The sequence below is a fragment of the Ammospiza caudacuta genome, chromosome 1, assembly GCF_027887145.1.
Source record: "Ammospiza caudacuta isolate bAmmCau1 chromosome 1, bAmmCau1.pri, whole genome shotgun sequence".
NCBI lineage: Eukaryota > Metazoa > Chordata > Aves > Passeriformes > Passerellidae > Ammospiza > Ammospiza caudacuta.
Window position 1 is genome coordinate 17,093,165 of NC_080593.1, and position 20,579 is coordinate 17,113,743.

Sequence of the window (20,579 nt, forward strand, 5' to 3'; positions counted from 1 at the left end):
CTCATGTTGACCAATGCCAGAGGAAGGCCTCTTAATAAATGTGTGAGTGATGGGTTTGGAAAAAGGGAAAGCTACTGCTCAGGGAAGTAGAGAGAGCAACCTATTTAAAGTGTGTACTCTCACCTCTCATCGTGTTGTTTGGCCATGTTTTAGAAGCAAAAATGGCTTTCATTGCTTCTAGCTAAAGTTTCCAAGCAGATCAATAGAGCAGAAAGTTAGCAATGGCTTGATTGCTCTATCTTCAAGGCCAGTTTAAAGGATTAAGATTTAGAACACCTTTCTGACATTTCAGCTGACTCAGGTCATCACAGAGTAAGAAGCAGCTAGAAGGAGAAGGCCACAACTTTCAGTGGAACTTTGCATTTTGTGTTAGCATGCTGGTAGAATTCTGTCACGCCAGCCTCAGGAATACAGAAAATTCAGAATTATGTCCAAGTTTGAATTTCTTATTTTTATGTGCCACCCTGCTTGTGACCACTTTGGAGGTATTTCAAAAGCAAACAGTGTATCTAAGTACTTAGCTCTGCCCCAATTTCAACAGCAGGAGGCTGTTCCTACATAAAGGAACACTTCTCTGACTGATTTCTGGAAGTGCTTTTGTGGTTGTGATGTGTTGACCCTGGCTGGACAGCAGGAGCCCACCAAAGCCACTCTATCACTCCCCTCCTTAGCTGGACAGGGAAGAGAAAACACAGCAAAAGGCCTGTGGGTTGAGATGAAGGCAGGGAGAGATCACTCACCACTTACCATCATGGGCAAAACAGTTTTGAATTCAGTAAAATGAGTTTAGTTGCCAACCAAATCAGAAATAAAACCAAATTTTAACACCACCTCTTCTTTCCTGTTTTCATTTTCACTTCCACTTTACCTCCTCCCCCTCAAGCGGTAAGAGCAGGGTGGGGGCAGGACAGGAACTGGGGTTGCGGTCAGTCCATCACTGGTTGCCCCTGCTGCTCCCCCCTCCTCAGGGCTCTCACTCTAAGCCTGCTACCTCTTCTTCACTGACCTTGGTGTGTCCAGAGCTGTTTATCTCACCTACTCACTCCTCTGTCTCTGGCTGCAATTGCTCTTGGGCAGAGCTTCCTCCCCTTCTTTCAGTGTGTTGTCCCCGAGGCTTTACCACCAGGGCTGATGGGCTCAGCCTTGGACAGGAGCTCCTCCTAGAGCAGTCTGGCAGTGCTCTACTGGACACAGGGAAGCTTCTGGCATCTTCTCCCAGATGCCACCCATGCAGCCTCCTCACGACAAAAACCCTGCCACACAAACCCAACCCAGTGCTCTCCTATCTCTGCCCAATAAAACAAAAGGAGAAATTCCAGCTCCTAGGTGCTCCCAAAAGCACCAGCCATCAAATCCAATGCCTCAACAGACAAGTTTCTTAGAATATGTTACACACACAAAACCAACTAGGAATGACAGTGAACTCCTCAGTAATACTTGTGCTGTTAAGTTGGCCAAAAAGCAAAGATACCCTTTACACTTTATGGCTAATCTTGTAATAATCTTTCACAGCCCAATGATACATCATTTTTTTTTCTTTTTGATACTATCCTATGCATATAGCAAGAAGCTTTTGAATAAGAAAAGTTGGACTTCAAGAACTTACCCCCATAAACAAGATCATTCAATACAGATTTTAGTAACTTCAAACAAGAAAAAGATTTTTTGCTTCTCTTATATGCAAATTCACATTATTTAGCTGGAAAAGATCCCTTCCAAGTCCCACTACTGAAGCAGCAATTGAAAAAAAGGTGTGAATTTCTAGGGAGAACATTCCCTAGAAATCTCACTAAGAGAGAGTGCAATTTTGCCATAATTCTTAAATTTATTTACAATTTTAAATGTTGTATACACCTCAATTTACATACTAGGGAACTTGGTATTACATTTTATAGCAATTTACAGTGAATAAGAAGAAAACCAATGTGCATAATTAAAATTAACCTTTATTACTCCAAAACCAGATGTCAAATATGCAGTATACTTCTGTTTCTATTGGCATATTTCCAAAATACATGTACAACTGAAACTAGTCAGCCTAGATATTTCCTATACCGTTTTATAATATTTGGAAGTTCTCCCACGTTGAGCAGGATGCCGCTATAGTAAGTTGACAAAAACAGGCAAAAAAGAAAGTTGATCTTCTTTTGAAAGGGGAAAAAAAAAAGCATGTGCTCTTACTAAAAATACTAGGTTATAATCAAGCATTACACTCAGAAAATTCTAAAATACTGTGTTACTTCTAGTTTTAAGTGTAGCTACCAGTTTCCATTCACATTTCTTGGCACCAGCCCAACTATTTTAGTGTCCAAATATGGTAACCCTCAACATTAATATGCTAATACACGCCCTCTCTGCAACAGAAGCTTGTAATCCCACAACACTACAACTGATTGTGCAGAAGGATTATGATCAAGATGTGTTATCCCTAAAATCCAGTTCCATGAGATCAGAGGAATACTGGCATATAATTGCTAGCCATCACTTCCACTTGATTGGAAACTAGTCTTGTTTTCAAAACTTTTTTTGTATTTTCTCAGAATTTCCCAAGGTTTCTGTAAGGGTTGAAAGAAAACATTTTATTTCCCTACTTCTACCATAGAACAGAACTAGGAATGTTATTTGAAACACATGCTTCAAACATTTTCTGAATTACTTTTCAGTGAGTGACGCTGTCCTCTTTGAAGAGATTATCTGTTGGATTATCAAACGCCGTACATAGTATTGATAGAAACTAGTTCTGTAGAATTTCCAGCAGTGTAAAAGCACTGTCATCAAAGCACTGTCATCTGCCTACTGCAGTAATAAAAATTTTAAGAAACTTGTCAGCAGCACATGAGAGGTCACAGGTATTTCTCTTATCCCTGCTATAGTTTCACCCAAAACATGGTCCAAAGAGGCTTAGACACATTTAGCCTGTTGTTTTTGCAATTTCTCTCCCAGCCATACAGATGTGTATTTTAACCCCAAGAGTACTGGAAACATGACCACTAACATTTTTGTCTAGCATGGTGCTCCCACCATGTAGCTTGTTCATTCTTTGAGATGTTTTGTTACATTTCTAAATAAGAAGTCCTTAATAGTGGCCTCTAACCCCAAACAGAGTATGAGCATATGAGCAATAGCTACACGACATACTGTTGCTTTACATCTCAGTCTGTCACTCTCCATAACATCCCAGAGCACACATTGTGAGGTATCACTTCAAACACACATGTAGCAGCACGGCCCAGGAAGCTGTGCCAACACACACCAGTGGATCTGCATGTTTTTCTGCTCAGCTCCAACACATTTGATTGGATCAAAATGCTGAATTCAACCCTGAGATTTATCCTTCTGAATGACTTCTTGTGCGAAGAGTATAAGGAGCAGAGGATGAGGAACTTGCTTTATTTTGTGTCTTATTCTGATGAGACACAACAAATAGATGAGTAACAGAAGCTCACAAGAGACAGACTACTATTAAAGTGACACTAATGCCATACACACATCAGGAAGAGAAAAAAAGGCTATGCTGCGTAAGACTACTGCATTGCTAGATGTACATTCTTCAAATTATCAGTTTCATATCCCAGAAGTTATCATCTTACTTCTAGTTTTTTTCCCTCTAGAACAATTTGGATTTCTTTGGCATCCAAAGTCTCATATTTCAATAAAGCTTCTGCTAAATTCTTGTGTTCTTTTGCATGAGTCTTCAGGATGTTCTTCGCTCGCTCATAGGAGTCCTAATTTGAAGAACATGTAGAAGGAGATTTTAAGACTTTACAACAAAAACAACAGCAAGATTCCATTTTAAAAATCATTTCCAGGTAAATACAGCTTGAGACAAACATTTAAAGTTGCGCCTTACATTTCAAAGCTAGCACAGCTCCTGATTCACAAAGCTTTAAAATACAGCTGGCATAATTAATGAAAAGCAACCAAACACTTCATGCCACCTGTGCATTTTGCACAAGTAGGGCTAAAAACAAAGTCCTGAGATAAACCTTAGTATTGTTACATATGACTTAGAAAACACTTACTAGATTAGAAAATTTCCTGATTTTTTATAACATTTTTTTTGCACTATGAGCAAAGCTACAGCATTCACAGATTTTTCCTCAAAGACAAGCATTTTTATATATTTATAAAACTCAAAACACTATGTAGTTTTAGAAAGCTGAAAGTACAGCTTTTTCTAAAGCTACACTAAGCCACCAGTTGCTGCAAGTAGATGTGCACTGCCAGCATTACCAGTTTCAACTTTTAGTTCTACCCTGGCCAAGTCAGTTCAAAAACAAATACAGCAAAAGTGTTACTCATTGAAATGTTACAATACAAGTAATTCTCCTGCCTGTACCAAACTAAGCCAGATTACCAGAACAGTGATCAGGAAGTTCAGTGATTATCAAATGTTACAAATTTCCCCAAGCATCTGACATTGATCACTGTGAGGAAGAGGATACTGGAGGCAACACTCTGATCTGATATGGCCATTCCTGTGATTTTATATAAAACTACTTATCTTGGGAGTTATGAAGTGTGAAAGTAACATAAAACACCCACATCTGTTCTAAAACAATTTGTAGCCATACTTTCCCGGTGAATTGAATAGCAAAAAAAAACCCAAATCATGACCAAATATAAGAGAAGTGTTAAAGAGTATATTGCAGAGCCCAACATCACTTGATTTAGACTACATGTGCATGACAATCACCAACAAGTTTTGATATGCAGACATTCAAAGCTGCAGCTACATTAAATACTTGGGAATACTTCCACCCACTGGTGTATCTTCACCAGTATACATGACTTAAATCAAGTAACCAATCAAGCAGGTGTTCAGTTGATCTCAGAATATGAGAGTGGAGGGGAGAGGCTCTTACCCGTAGAAGTGTCCTCACTTCCTGTTCAATTGCAGACTGAGTTTCTGGGCTGACTTTCCCCGGATCAGTGTAGGTCATAACACCCAGCTAAACAACAACAAAAATATCTTTATCTTGCTACTGTTGCAGTCATACACACAAAACTCTCTACAAATTTCAGCATCTATTACTTCTGTATACAAACAAAATCATGAGTCAAATGCCTGCTGAAGTGCTCTAAGCAGAAGCTAAACAAGCCTATCCATCAACTATGTAGTTACTGCAGAATTATGTTTCAATAGGTCACAGTACAGATCCTAATTAGGTCCTTTCTTACTTAAAAATCAAACCAAAATGTCTACACTACTAATACTTGACAGACAATCAACATGACTGAAGAAGCTTCTAAAGAAAGTCCACAAAACTACCAGTTGTTACCCTCTTTGCCCTCCCAGACTCAATTCCAAATTATCCTCAATTCCAAAATGTCTGGCTTTATTATAACTATTTCCTGAAGATATTTGTGATTTTCAAGGTAATTTTGAAGTGAAAATCCTGCGAGGTAATTTTTTAAACTGTCAATATACAGGTTTTCTAGTTGAGCTCTCTACAGCAGACCAGAGGCTCACTCTTTTTGTGATAACTACTTACCATAATCTCAGAGATCACTGACAGACAAATAGGCTTTAGCTAGAGAACAGAACCTGGTTTTACTCCATATAAATATTAAAGGATTGATGATACTACCTTCTCACTCATTCCAAATCGAGTCACCATCAGTCTTGCAATTTTGGTAGCATTGTCAAAATCACTGGAAGCACCTGAGAGCAAACAGATCTAAGTTACATTACTGAAACCACGTTAAACACGCCAGTCCACACCCTTGATCAAAAACTCTTTTAACTACCAATTAGCTGACCTGTTGTGATGTGATCACTTCCAAATATGAGCTCTTCTGCTACTCTTCCTCCCATACAGACATCCATCTGTGCGAGCAACTGGGATCTAGTTTCACTCCATCTGTCATTTTCTGGGAGCAAAGATACCTGTAAGACACAGAACTGTGGTCAGCTAACAAAAAACAAAGAAGTACTGAAGTAATCTCAAAAATATTCTTGTTTATATCAGAAGCAGATAAAGATTTTATGTAACACTTTGCATGCTCTGGCCTGCCTCTAGTATATGCATTTATCAGGACTGCTTGGAGGTGCTGAGTGGAACCACTGAAACAGCCTCCTCAGACCCTGAGCACCCCATCAATGTGAGCAACTACTGCCAGAAGAAACAGAACAAATCAACTTGCCCAGAGGATTCAGACCAGTGGTTTTCATTAACTGAACACATTAACTTGACAAAGTTCAACAGGAAGAGACATAATAGAAATATTTTTCTGTTCAAATGCTTGGTACATACAGGCAAAATAGAAAAATTTATGGATATCTATGCAAAAAACAAGGTGGGTAACCAATGAAGCTTAAAAAAGCCAAACTGGACAAAGCACAACCTGATAAAGGACTTTGTGTTAAAAGTACAGTTGAGCTTCTACCTACCAGTCCTTTAGGTGATCTTCAATATTTTGCTGTTGGGTGCTATTTCAACTGCAGCAGAATCAAACTTACTCATATTTCTCTTTCCTTGTACATGTGAACTGTTATACCAGTGCACAGTAATTTATTAAAAAATGAAGAAAGCTTTTTATCACACAGAAAGGATGACCTTGGGTTTTCAAGAGACTGCTCATAACTATTTCAACAGACTACAATACTCATTAACAAATAACAGCACATAGCATCGTTACAAATTCTTCTGCACCACCAAATCAACATAAAAATTTAACTAAATAAAGAACTATTAATAAACTAAATAAAATTTAAAAATACTAAAAAACGGATGAAGAAACACTCACATGTCCCAGTGTTGTTCCTCGTGTCATGATTGTGGCCTTGTTGATCGGCATGGCATCCTTGGTGTAATAGGCAATGATAGCATGTCCAGACTCATGGTAAGCTGTGATGGTTCTGTTCTTCTCATCAATTTCTACACTTCTACGCTCAGGTCCTTAAACAGAGGAACATTACATTAACCTTTTTGTACAGCTGGCCACCACAATCCACACCCTACATAAACACAAACAGGGCACAAAGCAGCCAAGGAACAGCCTGTGATCAAAGGGAACTAACACTTAAGTGCAAAATGTTTACAAGTCAGATTTTAATGTCAAAAAAATAGACCCAAACATATTCTACAGACAAGCTGCTTTTAAAGTAGTAGATTTAAAATGCAATCTAAGTATCTGAGAAAACTCCATTTCCTCTCTCAAGCATGAACAGACCAGATTTATAGTGGTTATGTCTAAGATGTTTAAGATTTGTGCTACCACATGAGAATTTTAACAGAACCTCCAGATTTCTGGTCATCCGTAAGGGAAGGATAAGAAATCAAGCCTGTGTCTCCCTCCAGGCTGAAGTATGACATGCAGCATTTTTAATTTTAAAAAATGGTATGAAATTTTAAAAAATGTATTCCACACTAGATTTTACATACTACTCTCTGGTCTCAGAAGGTTCTATTCAGAAATAACTAATAGGAAACTTTATTTGTTAAAAAAAATCCAAAAAACAAAGAAATCCCCCTCTAACTCCACTATAAAAAAATCCAAGCCAAACAAACAAGACAACCAACCAAAAAAAAGGCCACAGTGCAACAATCTGAGAAACAACACCATAAAAACTTTACTATTCCCCTGTAAAAGTCCTTATCACATAAGAAAAGCTTTGTGTATTGTAATGTACATTAATGTCTTTCATACAAAATCCTACCCATTAGAATTTTGTCCTTGGAGAATTCTAGTTCTTTCATGGTTACCATATCTTTTCCATCAACAGCAGCCTTTAAGGCAGCTTGATTTACAAGATTTTCAAGCTCTGCTCCAGAAAATCCTACTGTGCCTCGTGCAATTATTTCTGGATCAACAGCTGTAGGAGAATAAAAAAAAAACAAAGCAAAACCATTTTGTTTATGAGAGTCCATATTGCTCCTGAAATTTTAATCAAGAATCATATTCTATTAAAAATGATGCATTAAACAAGAAAAAAATAACAAACAAACAAATCAGTTTTAAAATAAATTAAGCTTAATTCTCAAGACACTATGAACTCTTAAGGACCAGAGAGAAACACAACATATGAGACAATTTTTGTGATCTTTATTGATGCAGTAAAGCCACAATTGCTAATGGAACAAAGGACTAACCTGAGGGGGCAGATCCACTATAAAATCTCTTACATAAAAAGATACTAGAGTAAAATATTTACTTACATGGGTCATACTTGATTTTGTTAAGGTACCACTTCAGAATTTCCGTGCGACCTCTTACATCAGGCTTGGGAACAGTAACTTGCATATCAAAGCGACCAGGACGTATTAGAGCACTGAGGGAAATGACAATTTAGTACATTGACTCAAAAATACTGCAGTAAACTTGCTAATGTATAGCAAGGAACAAAAATCCATTGCTGGTTCTAAAGATATCTACACATATGAAAATAATATATTTTTCTTATCTGCTTGTAGAAAGACAGATGAAAGGTATTTATTGACAACTAATTTAAAAGTGGTTTTTTTGCATTTGAAAATTTTGTATTCTGAACAAGGAATGCAGCTTATCAATTTAGCTGAAAACTTGTAGAAATATCAAATGTTTAAAACATACTAATCATTTCTCCATATTTAACTCTGCAACCTATTAAATGCCAAAGAACAGTCAATACACATCCTTTTTAAGAAGGAAAACTCCAGCTATGACACTGTAATACTTGAAGATTTTCACAAGCAATTTTGGTTTTGTTGAAGGGGTTTTTTTACTACGTGGTCTGTAAAACAAGCAATGAATTATACTCACTTGTCTAATGCTTCAGGGAAGTTTGTGGCACCAATAATAACAACACCTTCATTTGGTTTAAAGCTGTGTGGAAAACAAGGTGTGAATTCTTTTTTTTCTGGACACAGAATTTACAATTTTGTCAATAACTACTGTTACTGACCTTACTGGCCAGTCAAAAAACATGCTTTTACACTACAACATATGATCCAAGAATGACCATGTTTAACTCAGCAACTGGTTAAAAACATGTTCTAATCTCTGTGTTGAGCTTCTTCCTTTAGATATATAACCAGGCTAAAAAACCTGAGAAATTATTTAAAATAAACGGCAGCTGTTGTGCAAATACAACTCAAAAGCTTCGACATTCTTTACAATAAGTCCATTAATGCTACTGTTGGCAGTGCTAGAAAATAGCCATAAAAGCATATTAAATATATATTCTTAAAAGCATTACAAAAAATTACACAAAACTTCAAAGCTGCCAAGAAGAAAAAGTTCACCCACATATCCAAAATACCAGTCAGTCAAGCACCTTCTGTGCCCTCAGAATTCATATATTTACCCATCCATTTCAGCAAGGAGTTGATTAATGGTCTGTCTTGAATAGGGGTGCATTGGAGATTCAATTCTCTTCCCACCAACAGAGTCCAATTCATCAATGAAAATAACACAAGGTGCATTTGCTTTTGCTTCCCCTGACAAAAGGAAAATAGCAGAAGGAACCTTGAACCACACAAAAGAACAGACAATCTATCAGGTAGTTCAGGATTCTACTGTTTCTGTTATTACTGGATTACAGTGTGTTCTGTTAGACATCACAAAAACGGTCTTGCTTTTAGGCCTAAAAAAAGGAAAGAGAACCTTCATTTTCTATATCTTGCCATTTCAAAAATATTTCTCATCAGCTTATTCTTATCAAGTTACAAGAAATCACTAGTAAAACAAAGTATGTAATTGTCCAATTTTGTATGAACTTCTTACAAGAGTTTATTTTATAAGCTTGGGTAGAGAATATTTTCCTATTAAATAAAAACAATATAAAACTTGATGGGTCTCAACACTAACTTAGTTTAATAGAACTTGCTTGTTATTTTACAATGAAGGGTTCACACTCAAGTTCACAGGTATTAAAACACTAAATAAAAATGCTGTAATAAGCATGAAGACCATCAATTGGTGCCTGCATACTAGGATGCAATTAATTTCACCCCCCCAGACATATCTGTAACATTAATATACCAGTCAGGCATCTACACCTTTGTAGACAACAGAAGGAAATGTATTTTTAAGGTCCTACGTGTACTATATTTGGCACCCCATCCATGTAAATTCACATTTTTTTCTACAAATGCAAACTACTTTGTACATTGTATATATTTGACCCTATCAATCTTCCATTTAAGAGGGAAGCTGGATTTTCTCTTCCCCAATAATATTTTCACACTTAAAATAGGAAGTTTCTTTTGTGAAAGCTATAAATCTAAACATAAGTTTTGAAAGTTTTGTTATCCTGCCGATGGGTCTGAGAAAGGAAATCTCAGCTTATTACCATGCCATGATGCCATAAAGCTTTAATTCGGAGTAAAAAAAAAATCTAAATATGAGGGCAGTAATTGAGAAGGTTAACTCAATTTTTTCATCTTACATTTACAATTAAAATTTACTACAATTTATACATGACTAAGGAAATTACAATTTCAAATATTCAATTTAGTCTATCGAACATTACGTTTCTAATTAAATTACTACTTCTCTCTGGGACCATTGTAAAATCAGTTATAAGTTTATAACAGGTTTTTATCAGTTATAGGTGTTTATAACCAATTTTTATCAGTTAGAGGTGTTTATAACAGCTATCATTTCATGTGATGGTTAGGAAGTAGCTACAGTTATAAACTGTATATGATGGTTGATGATAGATAGTTATAAACACCTATAACTGATAAAAATCAGTTACAGCTGTTTATAACAGCCATCATTTCATGTGATGGTTAGGAAGAAGCTACAGTTAACTGATGCTCACAGAATTGTGACATTTACCTCCACAATTAAGGCTTTATTTATTAGTCTCATACACGACTACTTTCCAGTAACCAGAACTGTAACTAATCAAGCCATGTAAACAACATTGAATACTTAACCTTACATGTGAGAAGATTTCCAACCCAGGAATATTTAACTTACTGAAGAGGCTCCGGATGCGACTGGCTCCCACCCCAACAAACATCTCATCAAACTCGGAGCCGGACGCGTAATAGAACGGAACATCGGCTTCCCCCGCCACAGCCCGCGCAAGGAGAGTCTTGCCAGTACCAGGTGGTCCAACTAACAAAATGCCTAAAAGACAAACAAAAACCCAACAAAGCCACCACATCCACACAGTCTTCTTATATCAGTGGTTTCTTCCATGCATTAGAGGAAATAATGTACACTTGGCTCCTAAAAGGTGTTAAGATGCCATTTCAAGTAGTGCTCATTACTGCCAGTCTGAAGGAGCTTCCTGGAACAGATCCAGATACAATTTGATCCATATTTAAACAACAACAAGGACTTGTAAGACCATCAAAACAGAAGCCTGAAATATTCTGAAGATTTAATGTTGAGTTTAGCAGCTGAATCCCTAATAGTGTTAGCTTCAAACTGACATTTTCCTGGCTGTTTCTGTGGAATCTTTATTTTTAATTAAATCCTTCCAAGTAACTGTCTTTAAACAGTGTAGAGCACTAACAGGAAACAGATTTCTCAGGTCTATGCATTTCAGATTTATGTGGATTTCCACTATGATCTTAATCACCCTTTTACATAAAAACATTTGTTTCTGAACTATCTAAAGCAGTTAGGCACTAAAGGTGCTAAAAGCCATAAGGAAGAAATAAAGGCCTTTTAAGAGTTCAGTTAATAAACCCTCCTGCTTTACAGGATAAAATACTGCTGTTTGTTAGTTCAATAACTGAAGAAGGCACAGTAAATTTTGTCTAACCCCAAAATTTTAGTTTGCATAATACATGAAGAAATAGTAAGAAACTAGGCTGTAAAGTAGTCACTCAGTACAGAACACGCCTCACAGCTATGGCTACATAGCTTTTGTCACTTCTGCTGAGCAATTATTCTTACCTTTTGGAAGTTTACCTCCTAATACAGTAAATTTGTGAGGGTTTTTCAGAAATTCCACAACTTCTTGCAATTCCTGCTTAGCTTCTTCAACCTATACATGAAAAGCAAGCCACAAATAAAACTAAGCATTTATAAAACACTGCATGTTTTTGTATGTAGGTTTTGTATTAGAGGTTAAGTCCCTGATTGCATACAGAAAAATATTAAAGTGTACCACAGAATTTGTGTGGATACCAATACTTAATTCAACCTATCCTAAAACTGTTTGTGGGGCTAAGCAAACATTAAACTCAGTAACACTGAAGGAACAACCAAACAGTTCAAGACCAGGTGTGACCAAAGAAATAAACACAAAATCAAAAATTCCAAATCAAAATATTACTCTTTTTAATTAAAAATAGACTAATTCTATCTATTTGTCCAAGGGGAAGGAAACAGGGAGGTCCTCATTTTGCCACTAACAGTCAAAGAACAATTGAACAGAAAAAATAGAGGTATCCTATCAGCAGTGACATGCCCACTTCTTTCTGGGAATCTCCCTATCTCCTGTCCCAATAACACTGCCTGGAAGAGATGGTACTAAGAGAAAAACGACCAAATGGCATTATCATCTTCATATGCCAATTGACTTCTGCAAAAGGTAGATTAATATTGATATTTATGGCCTGCCATTTGCTATTATAGTCTTTAAAAATGTTATTCAACAAGTAGAGTGCACCTTTTATGAGGTATTGCATTCCACAAAAACAAAGTAGAAAAAGAGTGGTTAAAGCCTTCCTTCACCTTGGAGTGGTCAGTGCATATAAAGTTTCACTTCATACAAAGAAATTTCTTGAACAGACTAAGACATTCATAATGATTAGTTAAACAACAGACTCACAATGATTACTTAAAACAAAACTTGCACACACTTTACTTTTGATCTTACCCCTTTAACATGCTCGAAGGTGACATTTTTCAGCTGGATTGGATCAACTGCTGCATCAAAGATACTTGATGTTCGAAAGCGTACTAAGAGCAAACAGCAGATGACGAACAACAAATTTACACACAAAGTCATTTCACTGCAAGGCTGAGTGCTGCACCTGAACACATGCCAGTCAGACACTGACCTGACACCTGCCCTTTTGATAGGGCATGTGTGCACTTACAGCTGGTGAGCAGGAATAAGATTTATGTTTCAAAAAAATCTTTGAAATATTTGCAATTAATTCAGTGATAATATTTGCAATTAATTCAGTGATATGCTTTTTAGTCACATGTAGTACAGGAAGCTCCTCATCCAGAAGAGTGTACACAAAGCCAGAACTTCTCCCTCAATGTTTCTATACATATCCTAACTTTCTTGAGACTTATAACTTATCAGGTGATAACTTAGTATCAAGCTGAACGTCTCCAGTTACCTTAGCTCAGCCTTTTGATTGTTCCACTATTTCCAACAGATTTCTCAAGATTTAGCAACACAAGTTCCTAGTTGCCATAAACTAGGCTGTGATTACAAATTGGAAATTCAAACCATCTTGCCTACAGCTGATCTAGATAACATATCACCTAAATTGAAAGTCAAATACCTAACTGGTGGCCAGTCTGACTTCTCTGGTTCCATGTAACTGCCTCACCAAAAGAAATAAAGTAATTATACTGACACAGAACATTTTTGTCTTCATAAATGTTTTATCACGCTGTCATCTGAAAGGCTGTAGCCAGAAGCAGTACATAACTCATAGGATAACTTCTCAGTGTACTAATATAAACCAATTACAATGTCAAAACATATTTAATTTATGCTAAACCTGCTGGAAGAAACAACACAAGTGAAACTGTGTGGAAAAAAGTTAACTAACCAGCATCAGAAAAGGAACCTTTTCCAGGTAAAAATGATGAATATATAGCAAGATAAAAACAAAGAACGAAGAGAAAGAAAGAAAGCAAACGTGATCTTCTTAAGGAATCTGAAAAAGAAAATAAAAACATATTTAACATGGGCTAAAATAAACTACTTTCTAATTGCAAAGACAAGATATGTGAATTAACACAACTTACCAAGTGTTTTTTGCAGGAATACCTGTGCTTTCAAAAAGCCTTCTGCAAAACCAGTTTTAAAAGCATCCTGGTGAGCCTCTGGGATGTTTTTTGTTTTCATTAGTGTGTCTAAGTTTTCAACATCAATTCGTCTCTTTCTCAGGATAAAACCCTGCAATGTTTTCCAAAGCAGTGTTAGTATACATCAAGTTTTCATAAACAGTTAATTTACCACCTGGCTAACATGAGTGATAGGAAAAAATAAAATTACAACAGCATATAATTCATGTGCTACTGGGTTAGTTAGAGGGCACAGGCCAATAGCTTGAATGTGAATCCCCATGGTCTGAGCAAGGGCATTCCCATTTTTGCTGAGCAAGTCCATTTTGGAGCCCTCCTGGATCCCAGTTCCAAACTGAAAATATAGCCTAAGACAGATCTGTACACAGCCAGCTTTGTTCACTGTATGCAGTGGGACTTATTAGCTTAAGCTTCTTGCTTTATTCCCAATTGCAAAATATCTTTGCAAGTATCATTTTGATGGAGCTTAAGCAAATACATCTCATATGCCCTGTCAAATTTCAGAGCAGCACTGCATGGAGCTAGCTCTGGTTTTATCTTCATCCACAGTACACCTAGTCCCCAGATGAAATAAACCACATATGCCTAGAAGAAGGGAAGAGTTCAAAGACAATTTACACACACAGTTAAATGAAAAGCCTTACTTAGCCTACCTTCTGTACAAACATCAATTAGAAGCAAAGAGTACCCAAGTCAATCATCCAAAGCAGTAACAACCCCAAGCTATCTGCTGACTTGAAAACACACATTCTTGTATGTTAAACTAGCTGTATTTCTGCTTAAAGAAATGAATCCTTTGACTTGAAGCTATTTTTAGTTTTTATTCTGTTTTAGAAACAGAAATAATTTAATTTTTAGAGTTAAAACCATAGTTATATGCTGAAACTGTTCTCCTAAAAATTCAAATAACCGCACTATTGGTGATTATGGAACAAATATATGAATTAATAAGAAAAAAAAAACACACTGCCATTAGCTCAAGTTCTAGAATTAAGAAATATTTTCATGCTAGTGAAAGAAAACATCTGTGGTAAATTTGAAGGCTTAGTCAAGAGAAAGAGATGGTTTGAGTAAGCGCAAAATAACTTAATGTTACTTATATTTACCTTCAAAATTGAAGAAAGTGAACTTTTTGTTTCTGTGAATTGATCAGATGTTGACTGCAGACGTCTTGCTCTTGATCTCAGAGTCTTAAAGTTCCGTGTCTGTATGTAGACTTTACGTAGTAAGAATAAACAGAAGTTAAAACCTAATCGTTACTACCACCACAAAAATAAAAGTCTTAAGAAATTTCTGAAACTATTATATTGAAGAATATGGAATATAATCTTCCCATCATATCCACTGTATTGTAAATGGATAGTTATGTAATTACAAACTCTATTTGTCATCTGACCTTGCAAGCAAACTTGTGTTTCACATAAATTTTCAAGTTGAAATAATCTGAGTTCATGGTGTAAATTATAGCTAATTGGCCAACTGAGGGAAGGGGAGACATTCAGACAATTAAATCCAGGCAGGCTGACAAAGATGAAACATTCAGAAGCAAATGCAGAAGGATGGGAATAATGCTTTGTGAGCTCTGCTGGTAAAATGCCCTGAGGACAACTGGAATGGTTTCAGTGTACTGTTAACTTCATTAGTGATAAAAGAAATGAGATCCTTTAATCACAGTGAGCTAATGACACTCTAAGTTCTCTCCTACCACATCAGAAGCCTTGTGAAAGACATTTCACCACAAGTGAATGTTTTTCTTCTTTTACTACTATATTTTAAAATAAACATCAACACCAGTCAATTGGGTTGGTTTCACTAAGCTTTTTGTTGTTCTAGAACAGCACCAGATAAAAAGAACTTCTGCAGCTGACCCTTGAGCCCTGCTCAAAAAAGGTCTAACATTTGATCAGGTAGTGCTGGACCTTGACCAGCTCAGTTTTGAAAATCACCAAGGATTAAGATAACCAAACTTCTCCACGTGATCTGTTTCAGAACTTAACCATTCTCAATGTGAAAATGTTCAAACAGGTTTTATTCCATTTGCTTTTACTTGGGATTGTTGTCCCTTCTTTGAGGTGTATGTGAGAAGGGTAACTGATATGGCTCCAATAGCAATTGGATCACTCCTTGCCCTTTATTCTGCTAACTAAAACCTCAGATCCTTCAGCTTCTCCCCTGTATAAAAGGCTTAAAAATCTGCCTCCTTCCCTGTGACTCATAACTGGGCTATCTCCATACTGTCAGCATTTCTCTTTGCCACAGGATACAAACACAGATATACCTACAGGTGGCATCAGAAGAACTGAATTTAGGACAATACCTGAACTTCCTGAACTGTTCATTATATTTTCACTAATGTCACCAGTCACCAAACCCCTCAGAAAATTCAACTGGATGAGTACTGAATTCAACATATTTATTGACTCAAAATAGTCAGTTCATCTGTGGTCTTTTGAGATTATAATCCACAAATACTGACACCTTGGAACAACATGGTGATTACTAAATTCTGGAAATACACTACTCAAGTGCAAAAAATAACTTCATTATTTAAAGTGCTAATATCAACCTAAGTTTCTCCTGGAAGCTTACTGGTATTTCCTGAGTGATGCCTCTACAACAAATCCAAAAATACTTCTCCAGAATAGAAAAATTCTGTAGAGCTTAAACCAGTGTAGTTTCATGTTTCATACCTGGCCAACACCGAACATCTGAACAGAAATTTTGGAGGGGATGAGGATGTTGTCCATACAAACAAGATGAGCGTAAAGCACTGAAAACATCCACAAAACCTACAAAAAGATACAACAAAGTGTAATACACCCTGTCTTAAATGACAATTCAACATTACTTCTTGCACAGTTTGTTTTTTTAGTTTTTAAAATATTAATTATATTTCACTATAGCACTCCAGGCATCTTTAATTAAACAAATTACCAGAACATCTATCAAAGCTTTGAAGCATTTCCAAGTATTTATTTGCTTTCAGGCAATTATCACTGAGCTAATTTTATTTGTATCTCACAACACAATGCAATTTAAAATCTTTTCTCTAATAGCAGCAATATTATTCCTTACACTCCTCCTTTCTAATGCAGTACTATATAGACAGTATCTCAAATGTATATGGCAGTATCTCAGCTATATACTTCTTTTTCTAATAGATTCTTAAGCATCTGCAATGGTCTTCCTTCATTTTAGACTAATTCCAACAAAACATCTTCACCTGCAAGGAACTACTCTTGTTTATTTCAGCAATGAAATACTCTACATGGAGCATTAACAGCTTGCTACCATGAATTCCTTTCTAATTAGTATCTTTGTGTCTCATTCCTTCAAGTAAAAAATTGATAAAAACGTAAACCGGGGATTTCTGTGATATAAGTAGATTAGCAAAATCTAATGTCTTGATGAAACAAACCAGTGGTATATTCACAGCTCAGACTCATCACTGAGAGATAGAGCTGAGTTCAGAAAAGTTTAACAGCAACCAAATTGAAATCCAAAGAAACAATTAGTTGAATTTCCTAAATTTCTCAAGTTTACACAGACAAGCTATATAGAACAAAAAAATACATGAATACTCTTTATTAAATACATTTAACTACAAATTATCTACAGCACAAGAGATTAAACTGAAGTATAACTGTATTCACCTTTATAATTTCACTCTCACAAACACATCACTCAAACATACCATGCTTATTTTCAAAGAAGGACTGAGCAGAGACATATGATGTGTGCCACTGTGAGGAGACTTTGCTTTCTGTACAGTAGCCAGGAAGCAGCCTGTTCACCAACTCTCTGAACTGGTTAGCTTTCAAATCAGACAATCCCAGATCTCTTAAATTTTTAAATACAGACTGAAAAACAGAAAAAAATGTTAAAAATTTACATAAGATTACCCTAGAGAAAAAATTTCCCAGTAGCCCCAGAAGCAAATACAGACTGAAAAAAACAAATCAATCAAACAAAAAAAAAACCACAAAAACCCAACAATGGAATCACAACACAGTGGTGAGCAGTACAACCCATACTGATTTCCACAGTTCTGCAGTTACTGAGAAATTCCATGGTTTTCCTCCCAAAAAAGTGCTTAGTTACAAAACTTATAAGAAGCAAGTTGAAAGAGAAGTGGCAATATCTAATACTACTTGGCACTGTTTTAATTTTCAATGTCAAAAGTAAGAAATACCCAATGATAATGAAAGATATTTTAACAGAAAAATAAAACTGAACATGAAACCATGCCACTTAATTGCTCAAAAACATTCAACACACTTTAAGTTACAGTTCCCATTTCCTCACAAGCAATAATGACACAAACTTTGCTAGAGCTCAGAATAAAAAGGTAATGTAGGGTTTATTAACAGAAAACTTGTTACTTTACAGGAAGAACCATTAAACTGGAAATGAAAACAAATCCCTTGCTCATTTTCAAAGTACTACTGAGACAAATACCAGCTATTTTTTTTTAAATGAAATACTGTATTTTTGTCAAATCCTTACTGGCAAAATACTGACTGACTGCAGTTCTGCCAAAAGGATGCACTCTACATGTTAACATCCTGTTTTGTTTAGTCATATTACATTATTTTACAGACCAGTCAAATATTACATTCAATTAAACTCATATTATTCAGATTTAATGCCAGTTAAACCATCACTTTTTCAAAAGGTTTTTTGTACCTCATTCTTCTGAGGATCATGCTCTGGGGAGGTGTCCCTCTGGACAGGCTGTATGGATGCTTTGCTGGCAGAAGTTGTGGAGCTTTTTGGTGAATGAAAGGCATTGATAAGGTGACTCAGAGGAACAGTAGCCTGGAAAAAAAAATAGATAAGGACTTAGGCTTATTTAAACTATTTAAATATACTTCTGTTCCAAACTCTAACTTATAACAGCATATCTTATACACTGCCTTTTAAATGAGGACTTAATTATAAACCACATTATCTTCAACACCACAGTGTTAGCTGATACCTCTTTTTACAGAGAAAAAAAGAGAAAGTTTAAGCATGTATGACAGATTAGAAACTCGTATTTTCATCTCTAAAGCAATACTTTCATAACTTGAATTATCTGTACTTTTTCTTGCTTTTTTATTAGCCATTCAGAAAGGTTGCCTTTATGATTTCTTCCTTAGGATCTCAGTTTCAGCTCAAGGATGAAAATGAAACTTCACAAAGCACACAGTCAAATCTGCACCTCAGCAGCATTCAGCCAACTCCACCTCAGGAATCAGTACAGGAGCCCAGGTGCACCAGGTATGAGGGCTCCTCCTCCTGGCACGACTCCATCTCTTGTGAACATATGGGACAAACAACCCCAGCAGTTCCAAACCTCCTCAAACTCTGTACATGTCCCAGGAGCTGGGACACAACCCTGGCCACTGCAATTGAAGCACAACTGGGTATGTCCACAGCTGGGTATATCCTCCTGCAAGGACTACCATCTCTGTGTTGGCTAGACCGCAGATCAAAAGAGACAGTGCTGTGAGACATGAAAACTGCTTCATAATTAATAGTACAAAACTGTAATTTGACTCAGAGTTTGTGGTAATACCATAAAGCCTCTAGAGGTCAAAGCCAGCATCCCAACCACTAACCAAACTTTCTGTCTGCATTTCCCACTCTGGTGAAATGACACCTCCCTAGAAACACATAAACTCTTCCATTTCACTACTCTGATGAAAGCTTTAAACACATTCTCCACGTGTGGAAAGAACAATCAAACCCTATAGTCTATCACACACTAATACAAAACTTAAAAATAAAACCGAAACCACTGGTTCAGATCAAAGTCCATAAAACTAACCAGTCCCATCGGACTCATTGCCTAATTAAAGGTGCCTTCCTGGTTGTGTTTAGACTGTTCTGTGTAACAAATTACAACGATTTTCCCTCCACTAACTCTTCTAAATAATTTCCTCTTGGCTTTCACAAGAACCCGTTAAAATTAACAGCATAGTTTAACTGTAGTAACACGTCACCACCCCTTGCTTCTGCTACAAAAACAGACACTAAAAAGCGCCATGTAAGGTTATTTCGTCGTTTCAGAATGCTTTTACTCTTTACAAGCTTTTACTGTACCTCCCTCTCCCCCCCATTTATGTATTTTTTTCCTCGACGCGGACCGCACACCGCCGTAGCCCCCGCTCCTCTCCCAGTGACGCCCAAAGCCCCGGGAACGTGGCACGCAGGAACGGGCTCCTCCCGCCGCTGCCCGCAGCCGCCGGGCCTGCCGAGCGCCTCCGCACGGACACGGAGCGAGCCCCCGCCGGGAGCGGGCCCGGGGCGCGGCGAGCCGCGCACGGCACCGGGCCGGAGCGCTCCGCCAGCCGCTCACCTGGGGCTGCACCGTGGAGAAGGAAAACATCCTGCCGGCGGGGCCGGCGGCGGCCGCAGGCGCCTCTTCCGCCTCGCAGCCCAGCCGCAGGAGCCCGCCCGCTGTGGCCGCCGGCGGTGAGGAGACGCCGCGGCTCCGCTCCGGGAAATGTCCGCCCCGCGGCCGCGCCGACCGGGCCGAGCCGCCCCGGAAGCGGCGGCAGCGCAAAGAGCTTCCGGTCCGCTGCACCGCGCAGCCGCCGCCTCGAGGCCGAGGCGGAAGAAACGAGCGAGCGCCGGCAGGGCCGCAGCAG

General features: G+C 37.4%; 1 protein-coding gene across 1 annotated transcript; it reads right to left on the minus strand.

The window, feature by feature from the left end:
* Positions 1-1,926: 1,926 nt before the first annotated feature.
* On the minus strand, positions 1,927-20,470 carry YME1L1 (YME1 like 1 ATPase). Its single transcript, XM_058820614.1, has 19 exons — positions 20,288-20,470; positions 18,631-18,762; positions 17,639-17,804; positions 16,635-16,733; positions 15,051-15,160; positions 13,885-14,035; positions 13,686-13,793; positions 12,770-12,852; positions 11,842-11,932; positions 10,912-11,064; positions 9,290-9,422; positions 8,746-8,808; positions 8,163-8,275; positions 7,664-7,819; positions 6,751-6,902; positions 5,764-5,890; positions 5,592-5,665; positions 4,866-4,952; positions 1,927-3,725 (listed from the first exon to the last, which is right to left on the minus strand). The coding sequence occupies exons 1-19, from the start codon at positions 20,315-20,317 to the stop codon at positions 3,582-3,584; spliced, it is 2,172 nt and encodes a 723-aa protein (XP_058676597.1). The 5' UTR covers positions 20,318-20,470; the 3' UTR covers positions 1,927-3,581.
* Positions 20,471-20,579: the final 109 nt, after the last annotated feature.